This window comes from Astatotilapia calliptera, chromosome 7, assembly GCF_900246225.1.
Source record: "Astatotilapia calliptera chromosome 7, fAstCal1.2, whole genome shotgun sequence".
Taxonomy (NCBI): domain Eukaryota; kingdom Metazoa; phylum Chordata; class Actinopteri; order Cichliformes; family Cichlidae; genus Astatotilapia; species Astatotilapia calliptera.
Window position 1 is genome coordinate 6,951,888 of NC_039308.1, and position 20,684 is coordinate 6,972,571.

At 42.8% G+C, this 20,684-nt stretch overlaps 1 protein-coding gene across 2 annotated transcripts in view; it reads left to right on the forward strand.

Moving 5' to 3' along the window:
• The first annotated feature begins 17,833 nt into the window (after positions 1-17,833).
• syt9b (synaptotagmin IXb) overlaps positions 17,834-20,684 on the forward strand; it is a 64,824-nt gene continuing 61,973 nt past the window's right edge. The window contains exons 1-2 of one of the 2 annotated variants that reach the window (XM_026172773.1): positions 17,834-18,660; positions 19,573-19,665. In XM_026172773.1, coding sequence (XP_026028558.1) covers positions 18,513-18,660; positions 19,573-19,665 — 241 coding nt within the window. In that variant the 5' untranslated portion in view covers positions 17,834-18,512. The remainder of the gene's footprint in view (positions 18,661-19,572; positions 19,666-20,684) is intronic. The other variant, XM_026172774.1, reaches the window with a different exon arrangement.

A 20,684-nucleotide genomic window follows, 5' to 3' on the forward strand; every position in this document is an offset into this window, starting at 1 on the left:
CGTCCCATTGAATTGAGTTAATATGTGTAAGTGTATGCCCGCGGTTATTTGTGTCCTGACGGCTGCGTCTATTGTTTCCCGCAGGAGGAGCGTGGAAGGCACGAAGAGCAGCGAGCACCGGGGGGTGCTGACACGGGAGCGGAGAGCACAGAGACACGAACTATTCACGCAGAGACACGACACGGGAGTCTGGGAGAACACGGGGATTTATTGTTGTTTTTGTTCCACTCTGTAAATAAACACACTGTTTATACATAGAGCACCGCGCCTGGGTCCTCCTTTCCCCACATCCCCACGGTCTGCCAGCCAGACCGTGACAGATGTAGCATGTGTGTTAAAGGCTTGGACACAAGCTCATTATTTTACTTCAAATATGATGAAACCATTTCTCCATAGACAACCCAACCAGGCATGTGACAGCATGTGTTTTATCTCTTAAGGTCCAAAGAAGGTACTGAAATAAGAGAAAGCACACAGATTGATAAAGATCCTGTAACCGTGCAACAGTTTTTTTTTTCTCATACGTCATTTGCTGTTGATTTGCCCTTTAATAATTTAATGCTCCATTGCTCTCTAAGAACATAATGTGGCACGCAGCACTTTCCTGCAATACTTAGCCAGGAACAATTGCGGAGGATGCACATAACAGCATCTATGCATATGGTCTATGTATTGAATTCTCTTCAGTGACAGACCACACATACTCAACAATTTCTGCACTAGGAAGTGTGTTTGGCCACTGCATTGGAAGACGTGGAGCTGATGCTGTTATGAGAGAGAGCTGGATGATCAACCCATTATTTTATGTTCTGCTGTAACTGAGTCTCATCGACTGTTGTCTAGAAAAAAGGACCCACAAAGCTGAAAAAAGCCATGCAAGTAGCCTTTAAATTGAAGCCATGAAGCTTCTTTGATTTGTGAAGTTTTGCAATCATTTATACTGGAGTGCAATCACCATCAAATTTATGAAATCATCCCTTGACTATTTTTTCTTTTCTTTTTTACTATGTTCATCTAGTAATTTGGCCAGAAATTACAATAGAGTAGGGTCAGGTTAGGATGCATTTTAGCCACCTGCTGAACAGGCATAGTTTCAGAAACTAGAAGGTATTACCTTTCAGATCAGGTTGTTTACATGCACTTAGCTTTCTGCTAGAAGATTTGGATTAGGGTAACATCCATCCATCTGTCCATCCATCTTCTCTCATTGGGACATTTCTGAAAAATCTCCCGTAAAAAGTGTCCAGGAGGCATCCTAGTTAGATTCATCAACTGGATCCTTTTGATGTGGAGGAGTAGCGGGTCTGTAGTACTTCATGAACAATGTAAGGTGTTAAAAATAACATGTTAGTGTAATCACATTACATTTCTTGATTCCCCTCAGAAGATCCTCATTTCTTCTGCTTGTATAGGTGAACTTAATCTTTTGAATCTGATGTTCAGCTCTCCTCTCCAGTACCCCGACACAGAACTCCCAGGAGAGGCTAAGGAATATGATCCTCCCAAAGTTGGAGGGAGGTGACCTGGTGGAAGTCAAGATGTTAAGGTTAGGGTTGGAGCTGCTGCAACAAGATGCCAAAAGGTTCCAGAAAAGCAAAAGGACAAAAATCGAATTGACAAAATGCTTTTAAGTTTTTAGTAGTTTTTTAGTGAAGTTTTGGGGATCAAAATCACATTTCCTCATGAATAATATATATAAGTCAAAAGTACATCTACACCTCCTCCACTTTTTTCAGATAAACTTGATCTTTTCATGGCCTGGAACTTGTTTAGGCTAATGTTTGTACTAAAGTAGGAAAAAATTAATATTTACATATTATCTCCGTCTAGGGAGACAGTCACATCTAACACACACATCTAGAAGGACTTTCCTGCCAGGATCTCAAATGCTAAATTGTGTGTTATAATTTGGAGAATTCAGACAAGCACACTGTAACCTTTCCCTCTGATTTGCTTTTCTTGCTCGCTCCTGACTGGATTTCTTGTTTCTGTTGGCAAGGCATGGGTCACAGTTTTCCACACTGGATAGTGCAGTTCACATGCTTTGCATGGTTCAGAAGATATTTTATATTTCATATTTCTATTTGGTGCAAGGCAAATAGAAATATGAAATAGAAAAAGGTTTTTAGAGTGGTAGGCGGTGTTGCTATTGCATCTTGATGGAAAGCTCCTAGACAAAGTCAGCAACTTAATACTGGCCATAATGAAATGTATTAAGGTGAGCTGAGGATTTTTCAACAACTTGTATCACATTAAGGCAATTTTTCCAAAGCATAAAAGTAGTGTGATACAAATTGCGGTTGTTGGACCTCTGACTGACAGAAATGACCAATTTAAAGTGAGAGAGAAAAAGACAGCTAGCTAGCAAACACTGATTTAAACACTGAATGAACAATAAAGAATGCATTTACAGAATATAGAAGACACTGACAGAAAATATACAATGCTTTATTCACATAGAATCTACCAGAGAGGTCTATAGTTTTTGAACCCTGTAATCACTAACCCCTAAGTTGCAGGGATACTCAGACTCGGGAGCTGGTGAAGACAGCAAAATGGAGAATGATTAATATTTATCACGTCTCCTATCAGCAGAACTCAAATGCTTTTCACTTGACAGTCGACTGTGCACAAATAATGCATCTGTCCTTCTGCTGGAGGATGGTGATCCAGGTCAGGAGTCCTTATAACTAAATGACAAAATAGCTTGTGTCTCAGCAGCCCATGTGAATGCTCCTTGGTGTATAGTCCTGCCATCAGTTGGATACATTAGCATTGTACTGGAATATTGTAACTACTGTAATGTTGTCCCTAAAGTGGATGGCACTGCAAACACATGAAATTCAACAATGCATGTCTATGCTTTTCATTGGCTGCTGTGCATAGCTGTGTAACTCAAACTGCTAAGACATTTTTATCTATCAAACACAAAGAAAGTAAGCTTGATTCTGCTGTATTTCTGTATGGCTGTTTCTATTCTTATGTCACAGTGCACTAAAACAGAAATGGTGCTGCTACTTATTTAGCTCTTTCAGTTGCTAATGTCAACATGCAGGTACTCCCACTTAGAAACAGTGAAAAAAAAGAAGAAGCAGGGAGCACTGTCTTTGTCTTTCCTCATTTCATCTGAATTCCTTTGAGAGGCAGCCCTGTCAGCTTATGTTGAGCAGGAAAAAAAACACACTCCGCCCATTGGACATACCCCTGTTCTTCTAATGCAGCCTTTCAAATTTTTATCAACACAGTTGCCGCTGTGAGAAATTCTAGTGTCTTTCTTTTCTTCAGAGAAGTGTAGACTGTTGTAACTTATAGTGGGGGTTTTAATGCAGACTGGGATGGGAGAAGAAAGTTTTTGAAAGTCATCTATTAACAATGCACACAATTATGAGCACTGATGCAGCCATTTCATTCCATTAATGACCTGCACAATCTACTGAGGGCAGTGCAAAATAATGGGTCAAAAACGTGGAGCGAGTCATCTACCAGCTACAATAATGCTGTATGAGCAGAGTCGTTTTTGTGCATATGTTTCTCTCTTTAGATCAAGAAGAGAGAGCTGAAGATATGTTCTGATGAGAGGTAGGGGGTTGGTGCTGGGTCGTAGAAACTGGAGAAAGCCATTCTCTGGATAAATCTGATAGGTGAGGTGGAGTGCATGATTCCAGAGAACAGCTGGGTTATTATAAACAAGTCTGCTGTATCTAAATGCTGATCGGTGTAACTGACGGGTAAGTGAAACGCACAGTGTGACACATGCAGAGAGGATGACCCAATGTTCTGTTTTAGTGTTGAATATTTGTGCATTTTGCAGTAAAGTGAATACCACAGAACAAAGTAAATCACACCTGGATGATTCATTTAGGCACTCATCTCCAAACTCTGTCCTCAGCTCCTGTTAATATACATCCGTTAAGACAAGCTGAAAAAAAATTATTCCTGGAATTAACAACCTTCATCTCCAACACCAGGACACAAATGGGAAAACGACATATTTCTCCTCATAACTAAATCGGAATGAAGAAAATGTGAAGACATAATAAAACCTTTCAGCTACTGAACAAAGTACAATAATATCACAAACTTTGAATATAACAAAGTCTGAAAGTCTGTGACCTTCAAAAATATTGGCAGGTTAGGTTTTTGTGACATATATATCCTGTTTCTAGGACCTGAAAGGGTTAACACAAAATAAAGTGCTCCATCTCTGGTTTTCCAAGAAGAGCTTCAAACTGCTGTTAAATTATTAGTTTCTAAAATAAAAGATTTATTTTTCCCCCTGAGAGAAACATACAATTTCACATTAATTGATGATTATTGTTATTTTATTTTTATAGCTGGTTGAAGTGATCCATCTTAAAAGTGTCTGTTTGCATTACAGAAACAACAGGGAACTGATTAACCTGCTAGCACCCTCCTGTCCTCTGTGACATACAGGTTAAGGTGATGACTATGAACAATGACATATCCAGTTCAAATGGGGACCTCTGTTGATTCTCTCTCCCTTATTACTTGTCTCCTTTCTACTGTAGCTATTTAATAAAAGAACCCAGAGAAAACCTGTTCCTGGAAAGTACTTTTATCTACATTTGTTTAGCCAGTCACATTATGAGGGAAACATAATTGCTGCAAAGGTTACATTATGCTTTATGCTGGGAACTTGAGTCCATGTGTGGTTAGAAATAGCCAATAAAAGCACTTTGGGTTAAGTTAGCAAATAATAGCAGTTTTAGCTAAATGCCTCTTTCCCCCATCAATTTTAAAACCACGATCTATCCCTTATCTTACACAAAGTGCCCTGAGGACCTATCCCATTAAAATGGTAATAGCAGTTACAGAGTTACATTTCACAGCCAATTGGTTGATCTGTGAAATATATCCAAATATTTCTGGGAATGAACACAAAATAATCAGATACCTTAGTTAATCTAATTTTTGCTGTCCAGAATGCTTCTGTGTCACAGTATGTTTGGTGGAGGACTCAATTGCAGGACTCAGAACTAGTGAAAAAGTGGACGGTTTATTTACAGTGTAGCACCAGGTAAAGATATATACATAGTGTAATGGGAGAACACGGGGCTCCAGGGAATCCAAGGGTGGGGCGGGTGGTCCAGGGCAGGCACATGCTCACAATCTTCTTCACACCGTCTTTGACTCAAAACTCAAGCAGTCCAATCCAATACGCTCACTCATATCCACAGGGGTCCAAAAAGCAGGGAGACAGGCAGACTGGTTGGTCTGGAAAGTCTGTACAAAGAAGAGAAGGTTGTTTGGGGAAACACTGAGAAACCACAAGGGAAAATAGTTAAGAGGCCGGGGCTACACTGACACTAGTTAGCACAACGATCTAGTGAAGAAGCTTAGCCTCCTGCCGTCTTAAGTAGTCTGAAGAGTCACGAAGAGAAGCCAGATGAGCAACAGTGTGCATTGAAGGTGGGTTCAGAGGCGGGGAGCTAGGTCCAGCTCCGCCCTGATGAAAGAGAGGCGAAGGCAAAACCACACAACACATCCTCCAGATCCTGAGAACCAAGTCTGTCACGAACTGGCTCAAAGCAGGTGATAAAGAGGAAGCTCACAAAAGAAATTCATGTAAATATAAATTTATTTCACCTATTTCACCACTGACTTTAAACCTTTGCAAAGAGTAAACCTCAACTCCTGTTTCAAAGTCAGCCAGATTTCATGTGGAGGATCTAGCCATGGCTGGGCAGCTTTCAGCAGTTTCAATCGAAGAGTCCAGTTTCCAAAGCTGCACGCTGCACGTGAAGACTGGGACAAGGAGAATGATCATTATTTTTTCTTACACTCAGGTGGTTGTGCACCATGAATTTGTCCCCCAGGGTGAGACTGTCAGAGCATTACTCTGAACTACAGTGTGTTCCATTGTGTGCCAGTACAAAGTGCAAGTAATCCTTGTTAGCCACACACCCCGTTTGTCAGAGTTGACTCAGCGTAAGTTCATCCACTTCTCAAAAATGGAAATCAAGAAGAAAAACATACTGCAGGGGATCCAGAGTAGATCCAGCATGCCATACTTCAAACAGCACAGAAGGACAAGATAAAACAACCTTGAGCACGAGTTTAGTCAAATTGATATCCGATGAAGGTTTAATCTTTTAAAGCTTCATTCCTGGAACTCAGAACTTGCAAGTGCACATTTGTTTATAAAGCAAAATACTATAATAATAAAGTAAAAGAAATAATTTCTACCCTTGCCACATCATTGCTGCTTCAGCACGTGCTGTATCTACCTTCACCACCCCAGTTTCCATCTGTAGGCACTGTGGAGTGTTTACACCGGTCTCTATATGTAACATATTTCTGGGGAGTGATTAGCTCAAAGCCTGGAGGCCAAACTCTAATAATTGGATACATTTTCCTGGGTGAATTTAAATACATTGCCTGAATGGCAGAAAAGTCAAAGGATGGTAAAATAGACTCCTCAGGGGAAGTTTGGAAGTCTGCACTCCAGGAAAACATTTCCAAAAGCTGCTGGGTTCTTTAAAAGTCTTTAGTTCGTCCAGAGTCGAAAACACTTTAGCAGGAAAAGGTCTCATTAAATGCTGGAAATGCTTTGTGCAGGTACAACTATATGAGGAATTCAGCTTTAAGCCCATTCTCACTTTCAATGTGTCAAATACTGACATTTTATCAAAAAAAGTGTCTTTTCAATCATGGCAAAAAAAGGTTACAGACAGGGAGAGATCGACCTTTTAAACTTGTACGTATGAAGACCTGTTATCACAGGCTTAGTATTGTTAAACTTAAATCTTTCTATAAACTTTGAAATTTAAAAGTTAAAAAAGAGTAAAAAAGGGAACAAATGTCAGAGTGAGAGCAAAACTAAGTTTCCCTGTTGTCGTGTTTGCATTGAACGTCTGACAAGTTAAAAAGAATGGTTCAGGATGTTATCCACAGCCCTTTGTATCACAATCACTCATGACACACATCTCCCACTCCACCCTACTTGTGCTCCCTTCTTCACCTCTCTTGTGCGTGGTCCATTGATCCCGGGTATTTAAACTCACACACCTTTGCAACTTTTAAACCTTGCAGTTCCACGTTTCCACCTCACTCCTTCTCATTCCCGCACATGCATTCTGACTTGCTTCTGTTGTTTTTGAATCCTTTTCTTCTCAGAGCATACGTCCACCTCTCTTCCCCCGGTCCCTGCTCTCGCTACGGATGATAATGTAGTTCTAAGTCAGAGCATACATCACATCTGTAGCGCTCTCTCTCTCAATGAAGCCATACTGCTGCCCTCTGATTGTCACTTCTCTTCTTAACCTAATTTTAACAACTCTTTCCCATATCTTCATTGTTTGGCTCATCAGCTTTAGCCATCTGAAGCACCTACGGTGCTGCCAAAAAGCAAAAAAAGAAAAGAATAAAACTCACCCTTTCATGACCACTGCTGAACTTTTATTTTAGCTGTTCAGAAACATTCTAAAGGAGAATATGCTGATCGCTGGGCTGATAAAAGCTCCAGACTGATAGACGGCTGATAGAAGCGCTTCAAGAGTTCACTCAGTCTGTCTCGATTGTTTAAAGCAAATCACCTCGGATTTTTTCTACCTTCTCACATCCTGCTGTCAAATGCCAAGGCCTTCAAAGACTCACTTGTTTGCTCACTGAGCGCTTGGTTCCTGTCCTACCTCCTTATTCCTCGTTTGACCTCTCTATAATAGCTGCCTTTCTTCCTGTTTTCTCTCCTGTTAACCTTTAGTAAAATCCTTTGACAGATAGGGACAGGTGAACAGATTCAATTATGAATTCAGCAAATTGAGTGTTTTTTAAACAGTGGCAGATTTCCAAACTATATTAAAATAGATTTTACTGAAAGGATTTGTTTGAAGGATCTGTCTTCAGGGTGTTTTTGACATAGATTGGACATAAAATCTCGGATCAAGATCGTCTAATATAGGGAACAGAAAAATGATTTTGTGTAACCATCTGATTAACAGCCATAGTTAGGCATTCTCTAGTATTGTAACTCCCATGAAATCATTATCTCTATGTTTAATCCATGAAATTGTCAGGGTTCTGGGTGTTCCATTCCTGCCATGTGCTTCTGTAAATAAAGAAGCTGTGATGACTAAAACCTAGTCAAACCTCTACCGCTCTAAGGACATTGGAAAGAAAAGCGATTGAGAGTCTATCTTTATATGAGCCAAAGGGTGAAAAAGGGTGTTTCATGTGAAACCATTAGGAGAACTGCCTTACCCTATCATGTAACCATTGGTGGGTTTTAGGCGCCTGGGACGGGATCTCAAAACTGGATTGTAGGTGGCAGGCAGTTGATGTAAGCCACCCACTCTGTTCAAGGATTGTCATTTACAGTGGACTTAGATGGCTTCTTTCACTCCTCTTTCAAACCATCATACACAGACAAACCTTTATCATTGCACCATATAAAGGGTTATTTATTCTTTAGCTTGTATGAGCAGTAGCAAGGTTTGGGATAAAGAACCCATGTGGATGTTTAGAATCTTGATATTAATATATACAATGTCATGAGTCACCCATAATTTCTTTTTATTTTGCCAGCAAAATGGGAAATAGGTACAGTAATTTACTGAAATGTGCAAAGAAATAGTGAGAGTTTCTTCAATTCTCTTATGCTTTATTCTTTAACACAGCCTGATCGCTCTCAGGCAGGTTTTTGTGTCATTTCTTTAAGCAGTCTTCAGGAACAGTTCACCACCACATTATTATATTAAAGCCGGCTCAAACCAAACACAATAATGGACACAACACCACAATGAAAGTTTACATGACAATATTTACTGTAGGCTGCGGAGAAAGAGAGATCTGAACAAACGGCCAGCCCACAAGCAGTGGTACCAGCCAATCATCTTATCAGAGATCAGAAAATCCAAAAATAAAAGGATGTAATAAGTGCACTGGCAGTGCATCATGCTGACAAGTGAAGCCATCTTTGAAGATGGTGCTGGATGCTGTATCAAAATCTGATGGCACTCTACTGTTTTCATGATTCCATTAACTTTTAAAGATCCCTAACACCACTGGCTGAAATGTAGACCCAAACCATTATAGAGCCTTTACTTCTCTCATTATCTCCTCTATACATAGTGACAAAGATTTGAACCAAACATTTGAAATCGTTCCATAATATCTGACAATATAAACCACCGATTCTCAGTCCAGGTCTTGTGTATTTTGGCACACCTCAGCATAATCTACCTGTTTGGTGTCCTTACCAAACAGACTCTGTAGATAGTTAGCCCTATCATTTCTTCTTCTGTCCTCCACCATACTGTCATATGCCAAATATTTAGCTGTTCGCAGCTTGTTGGTGCAAAAGATACTATTTTATACCTGCCAAACTATGCTATATTTGACCTTGTTAATAGATTCAGCTAAAAAATAGGAATATATTTTGTGGTAAATGGCCTGTATTTGTATAGCGCTTTACTAGTCCCTAAGGACCTCAATGCTTTTTACACAACCAGTGATCCACACATTCACACACTGGTGATGGCAAGCTACATTGTAGCCACTGCCACCCTGGGGCGCACTGACAGAGGCGAGGCTGCCGGACACTGGCGCCACCGGGCCCTCTGACCACCACTAGTAGGCAACGGGTGAAGTGTCTTGCCCAAGGACACAACGACCAAGACAGTCAGAGCCGAGGATCGAACCGGCAACCTTCCGATTACAAGCTCAATACTTTTACACAGTACTCTATTACTGTTAGGATGCCTGGGTCGTCGACCCAGGGTTTTTGAGTTTATGTTATTATTTATAATTTCTAGTTTTTGGTTTCTTTGAGTTCCGTCTTATGGCTTATGTCTCTGTCTTCTTTAGTTGCTCTGTCTCCCCTATCACCTGCATCCCCTTGTCTAGTTCGCGTCTCTATGTATCCTTAGTTCCTATATCCCCGTGTTCAGTCAGTGTTTGTGTCTGTCCTGGTCCCACGTCTCTATTCCCTCTGTAGTGCCTGCATGTGAGTCTGTGTTATGTGTTTCCTGTTTTACTTTGAAGGTCTCTGTCTTAGTGTGTTCAGTTTACGCTTCCTTTTGTCTCGTCAGTTCTGATTTGCCCCAGCTGTATTTCCCTCCTGTTATTCATTCCCTGATTGCTCCCTCTGTGTATTTAAGCCCTGTGTTTCTCTGTGTCCGTGTCGCGATCTACCGTTTACCAAGCTGTGTGTTTTGTCATTTTTCTAGTTTAAGTTTGTTTTGAGTTTTTCAGTCATGTTATATTTTGAGTCTTAAATTAAAGCCTTTTTGAGTTCACGTCTGTCTCCAGAGTCTGCACCTTGGGTCCTATTCCTGCCTGCACACAGCCATACCTAACAGAAGATCGCGACCAGAACATGGACCCCGCAGACTCTTTTTCCTCGGAGTACAACACTGAGATGGAGCGGATGGTGAGCCTGCTTGACCGCATCGCCCAGTCCCCTGACTTGAGGACCATGGCAGTGGGGCTGAGTGCGGTGGAGGCCATCATTCGGTTTAACCCCCGGCTTAGCCAGTTTGCTAAGGACACTAAGTTGGACGACACCATTACTGCCTGGAGAGAGCAAGTCAAGGCTGGTGAGCTTGCTCTCTCTCTCTCTACATCTTCCCCACCGTTACTCCAGGACAACGCACACTCTCCTTCTGTTTCAACACTGCCACGGACTTCCTCTCCCTCCCCACACCAGCTGGGTTCTCATTCACCTGCCTTTTTCCTGGCAGCTATGTGGTCAGAGGATGAGGAGGAGGTCTCTTTTTCTCCACCGGTTCCTGTTTCCTCATCCCGAAGGAAACGGCATTCTGGCCGCCGCCACAACAGAACTGTTGAGCATTTTGACTCTGGACATTTTGACATCACACCCACTTCATCTGTTCTGCAAGCTGGTTCTGCTGGAGGGTCCGAGGGGCCTGTTCAGCCACCTGTCTCTGCTGGAGGCTCAGAGGGGCCCGTTCAGCCACCTGTTGTTCCTGCTGGGGGTTCTGGAGAACTGCTTCAGCCGTCTCTTCCTGCTGGAGGGTCCGAGGAACCGCTTCAGCCACCTGTCTCCGCTGGAGGGTCCGAGGAATCGCTTCAGCCACCTGTTTCCGCTGGAGGGTCCGAGGAATCGCTTCAGCCACCTGTCTCCGCTGGAGGGTCCGAGGAATCGCTTCAGCCACCTGTCTCCGCTGGAGGGTCCGAGGAGTCCCTTCAGCCACCTGTCTCCGCTGGAGGGTCCGAGGAGCCCGTTCAGCCTCACGCCTCGTCAGCTGGAGGGCCCGAGCAGCCCGTTCAGCCTCACGCCTCGTCAGCTGGAGGGCCCGAGCAGCCCGTTCAGCCTCACGCCTCGTCAGCTGGAGGGCCCGAGGAGCCCATTCAGCCGCCATTAGCTTCTGCCTCGGCTTCTGCTACGCCTGGTCCAGCTTCGGCTTCTGCTTCGCCTGGTCCGGCTTCAGCCTCGGCCTCTGTTCCTGCTTCGCCTCCGCCTGGTCCGGCTTCAGCCTCGGCCTCTGTTCCTGCTTCGCCTGGTCCGGCTTCAGCCTCAGCTTCTGCAGTTCCGCCTGGTCCGGCCTCCGAGTCTGCAGTTCCGCCTGGTCCGGCCTCCGAGTCTGCAGCTCCGCCTGGTCCGGCCCCAGCTTCTGCAGCTCCGCCTGGTCCGGCTTCAGCCTCAGCCTCTGTTCCTGCTTCGCCTCAGGCTGATCCGGCTTCGGCCTCTGCAGCTCCGCCTGGTCCAGCCTCCGAGTGTTCAGCTTCGTCTGCTCTTGAGGTCTCCCTGCTGTCTGTTCCTGCCCGGCCTGCCCGTCCCGCTCGTTCCGCTCGTCCTATCCGGCCTGCTCCTCCTGCACGTCCTGTCCGGCCTGCACATCCTGTCCGGCCTGCTTGTCCTGCACGTTCTGTCCGGCCGATGACTGGACGTCGTTGCCGTCATGGACAGCCCCCTGAACTACGCCGCTGCCTCCCGCCCGGCCGGCCTCCTGACCTGCTCCGCCGCCGTCGGTGCCTTCCGCCCGGCCGGCCTCCTGAACTGTTTTCTGGGCTCTTGGACCATCAGCCTCCAGGCCGCCCCCCTGACCTACCCGGGTTTGGACTGTTGTGCCGTCAGCCTCCGGGCCGGCCCCCTGAACTTTTTTGAGACTATTGCCTGGGCCTCTGCGCCTTTCGTGAGCTCTTTTGTTTGTTTGCTTTTGGACTTTGACTGGGCCTTGGTGCTGTTGTTTTGGACTTTGTTTCTGTGTTTTGTTCTGTTGCAGTGTTTTGCACTTTTTTTTGTTTTGTTGTTTCTGGCTCCTTGTTTTGTTTCTAGCCCTCCATCCTGTTTCCCCCGCCGCCCACCCTGGTTGGGTTGTTTTTGTTTTTTTTTTGATTTTGATGTTTTGGTTTGGGCTGTCTGGAAGCCAGCCCTTAAGGGGGGGGGGTACTGTTAGGATGCCTGGGTCGTCGACCCAGGGTTTTTGAGTTTATGTTATTATTTATAATTTCTAGTTTTTGGTTTCTTTGAGTTCCGTCTTATGGCTTATGTCTCTGTCTTTAGTTGCTCTGTCTCCCCTATCACCTGCATCCCCTTGTCTAGTTCGCGTCTCTATGTATCCTTAGTTCCTATATCCCCGTGTTCAGTCAGTGTTTGTGTCTGTCCTGGTCCCACGTCTCTATTCCCTCTGTAGTGCCTGCATGTGAGTCTGTGTTATGTGTTTCCTGTTTTACTTTGAAGGTCTCTGTCTTAGTGTGTTCAGTTTACGCTTCCTTTTGTCTCGTCAGTTCTGATTTGCCCCAGCTGTGTTTCCCTCCTGTTATTCATTCCCTGATTGCTCCCTCTGTGTATTTAAGCCCTGTGTTTCTCTGTGTCCGTGTCGCGATCTACCGTTTACCAAGCTGTGTGTTTTGTCATTTTTCTAGTTTAAGTTTGTTTTGAGTTTTTTCAGTCATGTTATATTTTGAGTCTTAAAGCCTTTTTGAGTTCACGTCTGTCTCCAGAGTCTGCACCTTGGGTCCTATTCCTGCCTGCACACAGCCATACCTAACAATTACATATGATAGAGTCCTTGTTGATTTGACCAGAGGTCTTTGCATCTTTCTTGTTAATGAAAAACCCTGTACCATGTTGTGAGTGTTTTTCCCTCTTTAATTGACCAATACATGATGAACCTAATTATCATGTGACTTCAAGGAGCTCTTTCATTTGTTCCCACATGCAGTAAGACCCTTAAACCTGCCCTATACCTTATAAACACAGAGTTGCATTTAGAAGCTAAAGAGCCAGATATTTTTCTCATAAAAACTTTACAGTTCTGTGGACAGAAATGCCTTTTTGATGACAGAGAGGAGGGAAAAGATGAGACTGGTGTGGGCTGACAGAAATGCTATAATAGCCGCCATAGTGAACAGAAAATTGTCAGAATGCACAACATGTTGAACCTTGAGAAAGATGAGCTCCAACAGCAGAGGACTGAGTAGAGTTCCACTGCTGTGAGCCAAGAACAGAATGGGAGGCGGCTGTTGACACAGAGTTGTCAAAAGTGAACTCAAAATGTTTACCCTGAGCTGCAGAATCTCAGTTTCTTCAGAAGACTGAAGTGGCTGGACAGCAGCAACATGAGTCCATGTATCCAATTTCAAAATAATATCGAATACTCGTAATATACGTAATCCATATCACAAAGAACAGCGTGAGGGCCTACCAAGTTATAGCATGATGTTTCGAATAAAGTCCTAAAGGAGTGAATAAGTGTATAAAAAGACTGAATCACTATACAACACATATACATAACCCAATGGAAATATCAATGATGCTGAATCAGTCAGTAAATATAAGTTCCTGTGTCTCTTGCTGGCTCACATTTGTACAAACAAAGAAACCAAACTTACCTGTTCAAACCAGTGGGTGTCCAGCACATTTACACAGTCTCAACATAATGTTTTCATGACTATTTTGGGGGATTGTCAGCCTGTTCAAGCCTCTTAAGTGGTCTGCTTATACTAAGTTTCACCAGGCTACACAGTGTTGCCCATTTATATTTGGTTAGCACCACTAAAATGAAAAGAATACTTATTTTCATGTACACCAAGTGCAAGTTCTCATGACACAACAGAGCAGGTGTCAGTGACAACAGATATGACGCTGTTCATGTCTGAGACAGCACAAAGGTGGGCTGCAAAGCAGCTAGCAGATATACAGCAACTGTACAGTCAAGCTGAAGCAGCTTAAATGAGGTTTGGGATTTCCAGCAAAGCTTTGGAAAGGCTCCAGCAAGGCCAGAACTCAGCTGCCAGGCTTCTATCACAAACTGAACTCTGGCAACATATCACCCCCGTCCTCACAGATCTCCACTGGCTCCTGGTCAAGTCATGCATCACTTAGAAGATCTTTATTCTCACTTACAAATCTCCCAGTGGCCCGGCTACTCAGTATCTGCCAGACCTCCTTCACCCAAACACACAACCTCAGACGCCGAGCCACGGCTCTGCTTTCTGTGCCTCACACCAACCTCCACAGCTTTGAGGATGGAGCCTTCAGTGTGGCAGCGCCTACCCTCTCTCCTATCTGTGCTCTGCAATGCTTGTTCACTGGGGGCGTTGCAGAGAGCCCAGCAATGAGTTCTCCTCAAATCTCACCTCTTCAACAAGACCTTCAACCTCTAACCTTTTTTTATTTACTTACTTTTTGTAAAGCATGCTTGAGTTTCTCGAAAGGTGCTATACAAATCTAAGTTATTATTACATGTCGCACAGCAGAAGTTAAGAAAATTGATGCATGGATGTGCAGAAGGGTATCAGCTGAGCCATGAGCTCATGTGGGCTGGCATTAAGATCAGGTAATGTGACAGGGTTTTCACATGTGAGCAAACACATGCTGCCTACATCACAGATCTTGCAATAACTGCGGCTGTTGATTCTTGTAATTTGTCAAGTGTCAAATTATATTCACTTCCAATTCATGACATCTTTTCTGACTACTGAATTATGGCTGCTGTGGGCTTTTCCCTTCACAATAGCATCCTGCTATAAACCAAAGTACTACTAAGTAAAGTAAGTAAGTAAAATCGTATTTATATAGCACATTTCAAGATAAAATCACAAAGTGCTTCACAGAAGCTTGACAATAAAACAAAAACTACTAGATACATTGCTGTTTTGTTTTGTTTTAGCTGAAAGACATTGAGAATCATAGTGACTATCCTTTTAACCTTAGTTAGAAGTTCATGTGCGGATTCTGCTTCGAGAGGCGTTTAAGAACAGAGAGACTGGTGTGGAGGCCGAACAGATGCCCTCTGTTTCTCTGAGGCAGCTGGGCTGGCTGTGAGCCTTGGCTGGATCCTCCAAATAATGCTAAATCAAACTCACCCACATCCACGAGAGACACAGACACACCCCAGTTTGACACACACACACACACACACACAAACACACGCACAGGTGCAGTAATGTGTCCATGCGCATACATAAATGCAGTACAGAGACTTTAGAAAAGAACAAGTAATGTGCACATGTGTACAGAGATGCAAACAGGGAAGCAGAGGCACCCACACAGACTCCCACACACACAAATCAAGCTGCAGAACACAGCTGAACAGAGCATTGCCATGCACAGCACTTGCTATTTGATCATGCACTGAAATTTTGGAGCCTCTGACCATTAAGGCTGACAGGATCGCATCAACTGGCTCATATAAGGAGATAATATCTTGAGTGGTTACTTCAGCGTATAAGCAGCTCTACAGCACAGTCATATAACAGTGGTGCAATGAGTTTGTGTATGTATGTGCTGAGAAGTGGGACACACAGGTACTCTACACTGAAAACACTCCACATGACCCCCGGTTGTGAAAAAATCAAAGTTTGAGTAGTGTCACACGGGAGCACTTTCACTTGCTGCTGCACTTTCATCGCCACTCCGTGATGGCATGTCAGCATCAACGACTCTATTTGTACTCTAGATGATGGTGTAACCTCTCTCTCAGCACTATAAATCAATTGAGCTTTGAAAACACAACCTTTTCATTCAGACTTTGAAAAGATGAACGGATTATGTTTTTCATTAAAAAAAAACACCTGGTTAGTCGGCGAGCTTCATTCAGAGATGCAAATTAATCACGTCTCCAAAGACTCTGATTTCAGAAAGCTGGTCAAATTTGAAGTAATGTTATTACCAGAAAACTGGATCCATGTGAGCTCGGGCTAAAGCTGTGTCTAACAATAAAAGGTGTGATAAGGCTACCCTACCTATTTGAAAGTGTCAAATTTTGATAGGTACTCTGTGTTAGAAACTGCATCTGGCACCACACGCTGGGTTCTGGGGAGTTTGTAATTTTTGGCTTTGTGCTTTGTGCTGGAGGTAAGATTGTGTTTGTCACAAAAGTTTTCCAGCTGCAACTTTCTTCTTCTTAAATTTCAACTGAGCAGAAACTTCAAGGCGTGAAAAATAAAGCCACTGTTTAAGTGCCAAAAAACACCACAGAAGTTCTTCCAAATGATGTTGCTTCAATTTCCGTGGAATCACATGTTAAAATGCCCAACTTAAGAGAGAATGTATTTACTTGATTATTTTCTGTGGTCACTTATAGCGTCACATTAAAGTCACTGTTGCCTGGGCAGACCTTTGACAACTGATGTAGAGTAACTAGAAGAACTTGAGGTAATTTCTGCTGTAACATAAATCGGGACAACCTGCCATCCTTCTGTGCATCCATCCATCATGTTCTGCTTATTCAGTGCTGCTGAATGCTATCCCTGCTGTCACTGGGCAAAAAGAGATGTACACCCTAGAGAGATTACCAGTCTATTGCAGGCTTCACACAGAGACAGACAATCATTCATTCCCATATTCACAACTATGGCCAATTTAAAATTACTACTCAATCTGACAAGTATGTCTTCGGACCGTGGGAGAGCATGGCATGTAGGATATGCAGATGCATGAAAGGCCCCTGCTGGCCAGTGGACTTGAATTCAGGGCATTTTTACACCACAGTGCCGCCCCTGCATCTGTTAATCACTGGCTAATCTTTTTTTTATTTGTTGTTTTGTTTTTTGCAGTAACTCTTAACAGGCTCACTCATTTCTCTCGATCCAACTATGCATTACAAAGTTATGGTGCTTTGCTAGCTTTTTTGACCAACACCAGTCTTTTTGCTGGTGGAAATGCATGGAACCCATCCTAGATTAGGCAAGAGTACTGCGTTGGTGGGGTGTCAGTAATTGTTTTCCACTGAGAAGAGCTGCCTACTATTGACATGGAACCAAATAGTCATTTCGAAAGAAAGAAGCTTGTTTTAAAGCCAAGTTTCCATCAAAATTTAGCATGAAATTGAAATACATTTGTAGAAAAACTGAAAATATGACATTGCGTTAGTTTTTTCCTGTGATTATCTTCATGTGAACAGAGTGCAAAAGCAAAACTATGATACATTTTTTCTCCCCTAATTTTCTGGGTTTCTGGGTTCTTTCTTTACAACAGTTTTGTTCCAAGTTTGCAACTGAAACACCCTCAACAAATATAATATAATATAATATAATATAATATAATATAATATAATATAATATAATATAATATAATATAATATAATATAATATAAGCACCGGAGATACTTTGTAGATACTGAAAGGTTCTCTTCTAACACTTTCTAAACACAGAGAATGAGGCTAAGATGTGGAGGTCGTTTTTAGCCAAGGCTTTAATGTGACATTTATCCGTCGTTCTCGCCCTTCATTACTTCCATCAGTAAAGGTCAGGCTCGTACATGTGGGCCCTCGCAGGTGTTTGAGCCCCTTACATCTACTACCCAGGAGCGCAAGCGGATATCACATTACTCATGTGATTACCTGGTGAAAGGAATCCGATCTTTGACTTTACGCATGAGATAAAAGAGAATAAGGAGATAACCAGGGTGAGATTCCGTGACATTTCCGTTGTTTAAGAAGAGGTACACAGATCTCTTGGCGGCTTTTCTTCCTCAAAGGACTTCGTTGGTGTGGGAAGGGGGGCGCTGATGGAGGCAGAACTTCCTGTCTGTCTTTTTGCATCCCAGTGCGTGGAGAAATAATTGAGTGCAGTGAAAGCCGAGCATTCATTCAAAGACCTTGACTGGCGCTACTGAAGCCTGGAGGCTCAGTAGTGATTCAGCAGCAGCGGAGCAGCGCTTAGGAGATAGTGGTGGTGAGAAGGAAGGAATAAAGGGAAAAAAGAGAAAAGGAAATTTCAAAAGAAGGAGGTGAACAACGTGAGCCGCGCGCCGATTTGGAGCCGCGTTTTCATCGCTTAACAACACGGAGTGAAAGGGGATTTAAAGAAAAGAGAGAGAGAAGCCGGTGAAAACTTCTCCCATCGCGGCCAAAACCTTCTGATTTTACTTAAAAAACAATTAAACTCCGGGAAATTCGGTTTGCAGCGGATTTTGACGGATGCGCACCGGAGCTATCCAGGGGTGTAGCCGCGATTCCCGTCGTGCGTCTTTGCGCTGTTAGAGGTGGTGTGTGACTGAGTGTGTGTGAGAGAGGAGGATACAGATAGAGGTGGAGGATCAGCCGGAGTGGCCGACCAGCCAGAAGGATGCTGGAGGGCAATGCCTGCAGAAAGAGAGGATGAGATTTGTCGAAAGGCGCTGGAACTGCTCTCGGACCTTTGCTCCAAGGGAGAGGTGCAGGACGACAACTGCCTGGATTTCATTTACTACTTCAGGGATCTGGCCAGACCCCGTTACACGGACTCAGGTAAGGCTCCACGGTCTTCTCTTTGATAAAGTAGGATAGAGTTATATTATATCCAACACTAACTCGTGGCAGTTTAATTTTATTATGAGCTCCAGGAGCTCCAACAAATAGGTTTTTTTTAGTTTTTGCTTTTATCTTTAGGAAAGCACTAAACAAACTCCAGTTTCCCCAAAATACACGAAACCCTCAAACCTTATTCCTCCAGTGTGTGTGTGTGTGTGTGTGTGTGTGTGTGTGTGTGTGTGTGTGTGTGTGTGTGTGTGTGCAAGACTCCAACTGTAGGAAAAACGGTTGCTCTGTACAATCACCACATTAAGAGAAACGTTCAGGGGAAAAAAGCATTTGAACCTTTTCCTTTTAATTGTATTTTTGCAGTAGTAGTCAGTCTAAACAGAAAAGAACTTTTTTGCTCCATGCACATAATTGTATTTCACTATTTTTCCAGTTCACTACAAATGCATTAAGAGTGTGAATTGTGAACTTGTTGCTTGCATCCATTAGTGCCAGCAGAATCCACAAAACATTTCGGATCTATAAGTGAGTGTGAGTGTTTGTTTGCAAATGCTCCGGCGGCATCCATCAGTTTCTTCACGCAGACTGAAAGGGAGTGCTGCTTTGATTTCTCTTTTACTCTGACAGCCTGGAGAGAGGCAGAGAGAAAGCCCCACCCGATAATTCCACATAACTGCCATCATTGTGCAGACATAGCTCCAGCAAAAGGAAATAAGGATCGACAACTTAAATTAGTTACTGTATTTTACACAATCTGTTGGGCACACCCAATAAATTTAAAGTTTTTCAGCAAAACCTTTAGAGATAAAATGAAGTGTAAAATCAATGAATTTGAAAGTTTAGAGAGTTACTTTTACTACATATTGATATGATGTCCTTCAATCTTTGTTTGTTTTTAAGAATCATCCATTTGCAGCCATCGCAGCCTCGCAGACCCCTGCAGCTGTCACTTTCACACCGTGTTTTCTGAAGTGCCTCCCACATCTTGGTTTGGTTTGACTGACTCTTTTTCTTTCTTTTAAATACCATGTGGTCAGGGGTTAAAGTGGGATTTGGCAGGTGTGCACTCCTTAAGATCTGATGGAGCGGTGAAGTGCGGTGAAATGACTCACTGAAAAATAATTGACTTAATCTTCTCTACTGTAAGCTGCAGTAGATTTTTCTTTGTGGACAGGCTGTGATCATCTGACCTGTGTTGCTGCAGCAAACTCTGATATTTATTGTTCCTTGTGGTCTTGCAGATGTTACATGAGTCATTGTGGGCTCTTTTTAAACCATTAGCCAGTAAAAAGATAATATAAAGGTGGAATTTGGTGTTGCTGAAGCACTTCATCGAATAACTCCTACCTTTAACTTAACTGAGCAGAGAGGACAGTAAACACAGTCTACCCTACACCGGATCTACAGTACCCATTACTGAAAAGTTTGGCTTGTCCTGTATAACCTTTCAGCCAAAGTCAGTCATTTGCAGTAAAATCACCACATAATTTCAGAATCACAACATTTACGCATTAATTGTCTGATGAAAAAAATCGAGCAAACTTACATCACAGTTATCTGACTTTAACTTTTTAAGATAAGATAAGATAAGATAAGATAACCTTTATTAGTCCCACAAGTGGGAAATTTGTTTTGTCACAGCAGGAAGTGGACAGTGCAAAAGTTATGACGCAAAAATTAGAATATAATAAGAATAAATACAGTACACAGCTGTACAGAATAGAATAAAATAATATACTATATACAGTAGAATAAAATAGAATAAAAATATACAATAAGATAAAAATAGAATACGAATGCTATATACAACTGAGTAAAAATACAACGATGCCAGAAAAGATTATTGCACTTAGTGTTATTGCACATGTGTGGATGTGTGTGTTTGTTCAGTTAAAGTCTTTGTTGTGGAGTCTGACAGCAGTGGGGAGGAAAGACCTGCGAAATCTCTCCGTAAACTTAAACTTAATTTTCAAATATCGTTACTGTGCCTTTAGCTTGCAGACAGATTTTGT